At 45.2% G+C, this 8271-nt stretch overlaps 1 protein-coding gene across 2 annotated transcripts; it reads right to left on the bottom strand.

Moving 5' to 3' along the window:
* Nucleotides 1-1877: 1877 nt before the first annotated feature.
* Nucleotides 1878-7634, bottom strand: BOD1 (biorientation of chromosomes in cell division 1). 2 transcript variants are annotated; one of them, XM_069868918.1, is made up of 4 exons: nucleotides 7350-7634; nucleotides 5974-6098; nucleotides 3946-4146; nucleotides 1878-2729 (listed from the first exon to the last, which is right to left on the bottom strand). In XM_069868918.1, exons 1-3 carry the CDS (start codon nucleotides 7578-7580, stop codon nucleotides 3948-3950), a joined length of 555 nt encoding a protein of 184 aa, XP_069725019.1. In that variant the 5' UTR covers nucleotides 7581-7634; the 3' UTR covers nucleotides 1878-2729; nucleotides 3946-3947. The 2 variants fall into 2 exon arrangements, with proteins under 2 accessions (XP_069725019.1, XP_069725020.1); XM_069868919.1 differs by having other exon boundaries at nucleotides 1878-2108; nucleotides 3947-4146.
* Nucleotides 7635-8271: the final 637 nt, after the last annotated feature.

The raw sequence follows: 8271 nt of genomic DNA, 5'->3' as shown, positions 1-8271 counted from the left end.
CCCCTAGTCTGGTCAGCAAGATGTGAGTTTCAAGACGACTGTGTGAGACTGCAGCTATGAAGTCTCATCCTTTAAAGCTTGTACAGTGTATCATAACTTACTGGTGTGTGTGCGTGCACACTGATGTTTACATGCCTTTCATTCTGTGTTTCATTGTGTTGGGCCTAAATATAGCACAAGACTCCCTCCTCACTCCAGGACTTAGGTAGAAGGGTAAAGTTATCTTAATTTTACAGGCAAGTAAACAGGTAAAACAACTAGCCTAGCCACAGACATGGCTGTGGACTAGCAGGACTCTGCAGAGAACTTGTACCTCCTAGTTCCTAATCTAGTACCTGCCTGCTGAGTCAGGCTGGCTCTTGCAGGCTTTAGACTCTGCATTTCCATAGAGCAGAGCAGCTACGGAGCTGCAAGGCTGGTTTTCCAAGAATGCAACTCAAACTCCCTGTGTGTTTTTTTAAACTGCAGCTGGTCTTTTGTGACTCAGCACAAGCAAATGCACAAGGCTGGGACAGGCAAATCCAAGGAAGCAGAAAATCCTTAAAGATCCTGCACATCATTAGTTTATCAGATGAAGAAATGGTGCAGTGTCTTGAAATTTACTAAAAGCATGGACATACTTATCTGGGAAAGCGAAATTGAGGTACTAAATGTACCAAATGGCATCCCTGCTCCCTAACTACTGCTACTGTAATCCAGACTTTGCCCAAGAACAGTTAGAATCCTTTTCATTTCCTCTCTTCTAGGCTCCTGAACTTTGTTTACCCTGTGCAAATGGCTCACTTTCAAAAAAGTGGTCTTGACACCCTACAGGAGGTAAAAGATAGATCTTTTCCTGCCAAGAGGTCTGCCCTTAAGGCTAGAAAACACCTACTGCCCATTTAGAGAGCAGTCTTTAACGACCAAATCAGCATGCAGGAGAGAGCCCTTTCCTCACATACCCCTTGTCCTGTTCTGTAGCAGGAACATAGAGTATAAAACAATGAGAAACAAGCCATGTAAACTTGCTATCCCAAAATACAGATTTTCCAAACCATATCAGGAAGGTTGTGGTGAATATAATTATCACTAAAAAGTACAGTTATTTAAGTTCCCATTCGGAGAGGAACAGTCTTAAATGGGATAAATCATGTGAAGAATCATGTATCAGCAGGACTACCCAGCACTATGCAGAGTGCAAGCTTACTACAGTGGTGTACAGAGAGCTCTTGTGATAGGTTTAAAATACCAGATATTCTGTCACCTCCATTTCTGCATAAAACTATGCTGAGAGGAGCTACTAAGCAAAATAAGTTGGCTACAAGATGAAACCACATCATCAATCTTCCCCCTAACTTACCCATTTTGAAAAAGGGCGTAGAGTATAGCTGGAATTAGATCTCTTCCCATACAAGGTCTGTGGGTAAGGTAAAGCTATAGTTGAGGTATATAGCCCATGAACAGCAAGGGTTCAAACGTTGTTATTCAATGAAAGAGGCAGATATTAGCTTCTTGAAAGGCTGGTGTCTGAAAAATAGAATAGCTCCAGCCTCGTGCTAGACTTGCACTGTTTTCATGAGGCTGAACATGCCTTCACCATCATTAGCACCAGACTGATTGTACTTATGATTTATAGCTTATAAATTATGTCAAGTAAGGTCAGCTCAGTTCTTTGGTACTTTAGGGTTTTTGAGAGAGACTTTATATTGAGAAGATTACTAATGCCCATCTTAAATTGTGATAACTTCTACTATCAACCCCATGTTATCAGACCTGTGTTAACCTACAAACTGTGTTAGGTCACACTTCCATTAGGGTTCCAGCAATCAGGACTCCTGGCTTTCCTTAAAATAGTTTCTCCTTAAGAAAAAAGTTCTGAAAGAGCTAGGAGGCAGAGATGCTTTTTGAAGTCTTTTATTGCAAAAGGTGTGGACATTTGCTGGCAGAATATTTGATCACATTCTCTACTTGACTGTCATCCAGAGGACACTGCATGCATTCAACCTGAAAGCATAGGACAGTTTCCACTAGGCACCTGAGAAATATCACAGGAAAGAAGTCTTTCAGGTTGAAAGAGACAAGTTTTGAACTGATCACCGACTCTGGTGCCGCTTGCTTCCCAGAGTTCCCTAGGAAATAAGAATTAAATCAGCTATAGTCATAGCCAACTGTAAACATCTTCCTGTGATGCAATAGAAATTGTCTAGATAATTGATCCTGAAGTGTTCCTTCCAGTTTTAAACAGGAAATGTCTTTCCTAAAGCAGGCAAGGGGTTACACCTGACTTGGCATCTATGCAAGCACAGGTGTATGACACTTCCTCTAGTCTGGCTTGTATCACAGAAAATGTCAGCTCTTACTTGGTCCCCAAGAGACTACCCACCCCCCAAAACATCCTTCTTTTCTTCCTGTTCCCAAGTTTAGTATCACCTCAGACCAATTCCTTGCTCCCTCCAGACAAAAAGCCAACTCCCTTTTTTATTCCTACCCCCTTGCCTGAAGGCACAACTAACAAGAATACGTGCTGCACTCTGTATTGCTGCTAATAGCAAAAATTATCTTCACATTTTCACTGGCCCTCTGCACACAGAACTCCAGGGGTGTCCGAATTTCACTGCCTTCCCACGGGTCTGATAAAGGTTAATCATCTTGGGCAGACAGCAGTCCTGTGCCAAATGGAACAAGTAATCCATTGCCAATCTAACAGGATACGTATTTTGCAACTGCAGCTGCTAAATACCAGGAACTCACTGCAAGAAAAAAAGGGAGTTTAGAGGATGATACCTTCACAAGCAAATGCATTTAAATAGAAACCAGATTAAAATATATTAATTAACAGCTGCACTTAGCTGCAGGTTATAATGGACTTTAAACTATTTGAACCAGACAAATGCAAAGGTCTACTAAGTCATTATGGCTACAAGTCACAGACAGCTAAATAACTTGGGATGATACTACTGGCACTTTAACATCTACCACTAAATTAAAAGTCATGCCAATTGATCTAATAATTCCAAACAAAAGAACAGCTGTTGTAGGTTACTTACTCCTTCTTAGCAAATCAGCTGTAGATTATAAGGACATTTTTTGCTTCCTAAAAGCCCTAGCAGACAGAACAATACACAAGTAACTTCCTTTGTGCAGTATGGTTCTAAGTTCCCCAGCAAAGCTGCAGATTGAAATTTTCCGTCAAGACAGTGATTCCTTAGTAATGTGCACACAGGCCTCAATATTCAAATCAACGTTAAGATACAGGGCCTTAGCAGAAATGGGTGCACAGACATTTGTGTTAAGACAGAGTAGCAATTATAACCCCCTGAGGCCCCCTGAGTTATTTTAGTCACAAAATCCAGATCCAGAATGAACTTGTTTCCAGCTGAAAGCACTGAGGGTGCCTTTGTTGCAAAGATATAGGTTGCTCTATTTAAACCAGTCTTTTTGTCACTCCCTGTGACATTACCCTTACTCAAGCAGTGAATATTTCAGTCATTAACAATTCAACGCTCCTGTGTATGTTCTAAATAAGAGCTATGTAAAACTTCCAATGCTGAAGCACAATAACTTGTCACCACTCCACTTTCAGCTGTATTTCAGTAAAGGATATATATTTTTAATCTGTTTGATATAGTTCTGAAAGCTATCCAGCCAGTTCCATGTCAGTCACTGTGGGATATGGTTTTACAGGAATAAAAGGCCTTTTGGCCTGATCCAAAACCAGCACTGGCAGAGTCCACAGTGTTCCTTGATAGCTGTTTTACATCATACTTATGTCTTCAGTCCTAATATATTTTTAGCAGATACTGAAGTGGAAGTAGCTCAGATGACTGTCTGACATAGACAGCAGGCTGATGATTAAAGTGTCCTCCCTGTCAAGCCAGGAAGAATACAATGTCTTCTCTGTCTCGTGTTATACAAACTACAGACGTGAGGTACATGAAAAAGGTAGTAATTGCAGAGATACAAGACCTTTAGGAGGCATCCTGAGATGGAGCAGGAGGATCCTTATTCTCAGGCTCTGGAGGAGGAGCTGGCACACTTTCCTCTTTCTTCTGTGCGGCCAAAAACTCATGAATCGCCCTCTCTATCTGGGGCCTGAAGATGTGGTTTAGTTTTGGATCCACCACCTGAGAAATAATTCTGTCCACTCCAGCTTCCAGCATTCCTGACCTTGAACAAAGACAAAGGAGTCATTCAGCTGCTCTGAAAAGTTTCTCTCCAATCTCCTCCACTAATTCTCCAGAGCCCTCCCGTCAACTGCAATTAGCATTAACATGGTGAGAACTGCAGCCCACTCAGTAGATCCTTAACAGGGAGTTGTTTCAATTGCCTATTTCCCCCCACCCCCTCTGGCTTCTCCCTACAGAATTAACAACTGACACCTGGTCTCCCAGGTACTTAAATGACAAGTTGGACAAGAGGCACTTTAACAGAGCTCATGTGGAAATGAGGTCAATATGAAAGCAAACAAACATATTTTGGCACAAACAAGGGAAACAAGCTATTCTGAGGAGGGCAGGTGAAAGCAGTCTTTTTTTTGGCTGGCTCGAGGGGGAAGAGGCCTTCCCCTAATAACATTACTGTCACTCACTCCTTATAACTGTTAGTCTAGACAGATGGGTATTAATTATAAAAACAAGCACACAGCAAAGTTTCTGGAACTAAACACTAGTAACTGAAGTGACTTATTACTTCAGGGGCTGCGTCAGACTCTTGGATTGTGGGGCACAGGCTGTCTAGCAGGCTTAAGTCATGTCTGCAAGGGAGTAGGGGACAGGAAATTGAGTCGTTGCCTGGTGCTCAGAAAAAGAGCCACAAGACCAATAGGGCTGTGTATGCTGGAGAGCGAGTGGGTGCAGGGCCTTGGCACATCGTGTCACCTGCAGGGCACAGAACACGTATATATGCACGCAGCAAAAGACATGTGCGTCTTGACAACCTCAGTGCTAAGTCTTGTGACTACAGGAGTGATAGGGACTCTTTGAACTCCCTCATACTGCGTGTCTGTTCTTTGTGCCGATACCTAACTTAAGTTAGGACTTAAGTTAGGGGAGGACATTACATTCTTCTCATTACAGGCTGTCTGATATAACAGTTTTTAGTTGTTTGCTTCATTCTAGTGGTAGAGTAACATGAAATAAGAAGAAGCATTAAGTGACAAACATGTCTCAAAGACTCCAAGTAAAGACAGGAAATTCTATACTTCCAGTGGACACTGCCTTCCCTACTTACAGATTAAACAACTGTTACATACTAATGATTTACAGGTTCTATGAAGTGCTCTGAAATACAGTTTCTTCTGTGTGTGAGACATTCTAATAGCTTTCCTTATAAGCATAAAAGCTGTTACCAAGTTCCCTACTGCCCCTCTTCCCACAACATAAAAGTTTTTATCCATGACTTTTTGTCAAACAAGCTAAGGCTCACGCTTCAGACTGCAGTGAGTCAGCAGCAAGAGATACTCAGCCTAAATCTCTAAGCAGCATAGTTTAAGCTGACTTTCTTATCATGCTGGAAATGTGCTATCTTAAGTAGCTATACAGAAGCAACCCTCTGCTGCATGAAATCAGGCTAGCCCAGTTTGATTACCGCCTGCTAGTGTTTGGAGTCTACTTAAAACAACTTCTTTAAGTGAGGCAGGATCTTCTCTTTTCTGAAAATAAAGATCTAAGCCATTCAGCTCAGCACATCTGCTACAGCTTTGCTGACAGGCACAGTGTTGGTTGTTCGCAGCAATCATTTAGCTAGATAGTGAATATGAGTACTTCACCATGCTGCACAACTCATGAAAATACAAATGTCAGGTAAAGCAGTAATGTGTTTTAATGAGAGTTAAGACTGCATTGGCTATGATAATGAAACTCAAGAGGGCACAACAGAAAATGCTGTGGAAAACTTAATTCTGCAAATACTTATTTGACTCCGATGGTAAGATGGTGTATATATATTACTTATTTAATAGCATTACTGTTATTTCACACAATGTTGCTTACTTACTGAATCACACTCTGCCTTAGCCCATTTCGTAACTGGTTTTTGTTCATTGCTGGATTCCATTCCTGTTTGTCCAGGTGGGTTGATACAAAGTTGTCTACTTTCTGTCTCAAATTTTGATAGGCTGGCTGAAAAAAAAAAAAAAAAAAATCCAGTTAAACAGCTAAAATATCTCAACCAATCCGCTGCTAGAGTCCTTCACAGTACATCTTTTGTCATGTACACTGCTGTTCTGTTGTCTATATTCTACATCCTTTCACTTCCTGAACAAAGGTAAACTTGTTTTCCCTAAGAACAGAACTGGTAATTGCAAAGAACAGTTGGCCAGTGTGCTATTATAATTTAAATAGCTGGATAGATTGGTTTTACAATTGTTGCCTGCTCATAATGCTACTTGGTGAAATGCAAACTGCCTGTGCAGACAGGAGTTATTTAAGCAGAGTTTTGGTTGTCTGGAAACCCTCCATCACAGAATCCCTAGGAAACTGGATGAGTAATATTGTCGCTAACAAAGAACTTAATTATTTGCCTCTGTGACGCCAAGACAGAAGACAAGAATTATGCAGTGTCTCTCAGTGGAAACCTGAATGCCAGTGAGCATGAACTAAACTAACAAACCTATATAAATAGATAGGACCATCCAGATCCTGGTACCACATGAGAAAAGGACAGCAACATTTACGTTTCAGAACCTGATATGCATATGAGACGATGAATAAAAGGTCTGTTAACAGAGGTGCAGCATCTGTCATGGGCATAAAGATCAAAGGCTAAGGTATATCTATCCTGACAAAGCTGCTCTGTGCAGATGACCTGTCAGCTTCAGGACTAGGTTTGCTACAGCTACTGGGGTGGCCTAGAACTATCACTGCAGGTTGCAGAACATGACTCTTGCTAAAGGGTAGCAGCTTGGGAAAGCAAAACACCAAGTGTTCGGCAGGGCAATTCTAACAGCGCAACTTCAATATTGCCGGCAAATGCTCAGGAGCTCACATCGTGACTGAGGAAGAAATTAGTATAGAGCAGCAGTTGGAGAACATCTGCTCATGAAAGAACACTTAAATATTTGTTCTAGAAATGTGGGAATTATGCTCCAGAGGAGCATGATAATGGGTGAATACTTTCTTGATAAGGCCTGGGCTAGAAAGTCTAAGTTTGTTCTCTGGTCCGTTTATGCTCTAGGCTGTCAAAATCACTTCAAGCCAGGAGAGAGCAGCCTGTCTGACAGCAAACCTGCACGGTTCAGCCATCCCGGGCGGCCTCCCCAGCCCCGAGCACGGGGCACCGCGGCGAACCGGGGGGGCAGGGGAGGGCGAAGGGATGCAGGTGCCCTTCGGTACCCGGGATCTGGCGCCCGCGGCCCGATTCGGCGGCGCTACCTTGGTGTCCACGTCGGCGAGGCAGTCCCGGCGGAACCCGTCGAACAGGCCGCGGCTCTTGAGCTGCTCCACGATGATGGCGATGAGCTGCGCGTCGCCGGGCGGCAGCGAGGCCGGGTCGGTGGCGCCAGGCCCCGAGCCGGAGGCCGCGCCGCCCGCGCCCCCTCCGCCGCCCGCTCCGCCGCCTCCCCCGCCCGGAGCGGCCCCGCCGGCGCCGCCGCTCTCGGACATGGCCCACGGCCTGCGCCCCGGGCCCGCCAGCGGCTGCGCCCCGCTCGCCCACCGCCCCCGGCGCCGCGATCGTCGCCGGCGTCGCGCCGCGGTTTGCGTCACCGCGGCGCGCTGCATCACGGGGAGGCGAGTCCTTCCCGGGAGGTGCCGTTATAGGCAGTGCGGGCAGGGGTATGCCTGGGAAACTACAAATCCCAGCGTGCATCGCGGCGACATACCCACAAGGCAGCGGTGGGGCGGGCGCCTTGCTTTCGCAATGCATTTTGGGACTTGTAGTTCGCTTTGGGAGAACCGAGCAGGCTTTCCCCACCGGCATCCTCGTCTGGGCTCAGGGCTGCCCCGGCAGGCGCTTTGGTGCCGGTGCCGCTACACGCCGGCCAGGTGGGTCCCAGGATGCTGAGCTCGCAGTGCTCTGCTCCCTAGGCCTCCCTGGAGAAGAGTTAGCCAGGCCTCGGCTCCACGGGTGCTGTGTTTGGGGCAAAGGGCTGTTCCCCTCGGCATCACGCAGTCCCTCTGGATCTGTGCCCTGATGATCGGGGAGGCCCTCGGGCTTCTCAGAGGGTCTCTGCCAGGCTGTGACCTCCGCGTGCTTCTCAGCGGTGCGGTGTAAATCGCGGGCAGAGTGTTGTAGCAGCCAGAAAGAAACATCAAGGATGTTCCAGCCACGCAAATTTATATTTGAGTTGAATAT

Source organism: Phaenicophaeus curvirostris, chromosome 15 (genome assembly GCF_032191515.1).
Source record: "Phaenicophaeus curvirostris isolate KB17595 chromosome 15, BPBGC_Pcur_1.0, whole genome shotgun sequence".
In the NCBI taxonomy this organism is placed as follows: Eukaryota; Metazoa; Chordata; class Aves; order Cuculiformes; family Cuculidae; genus Phaenicophaeus; species Phaenicophaeus curvirostris.
Note: the sequence above shows the minus strand (reverse complement) of the source record. Positions and strands in the feature narration are given on the sequence as shown.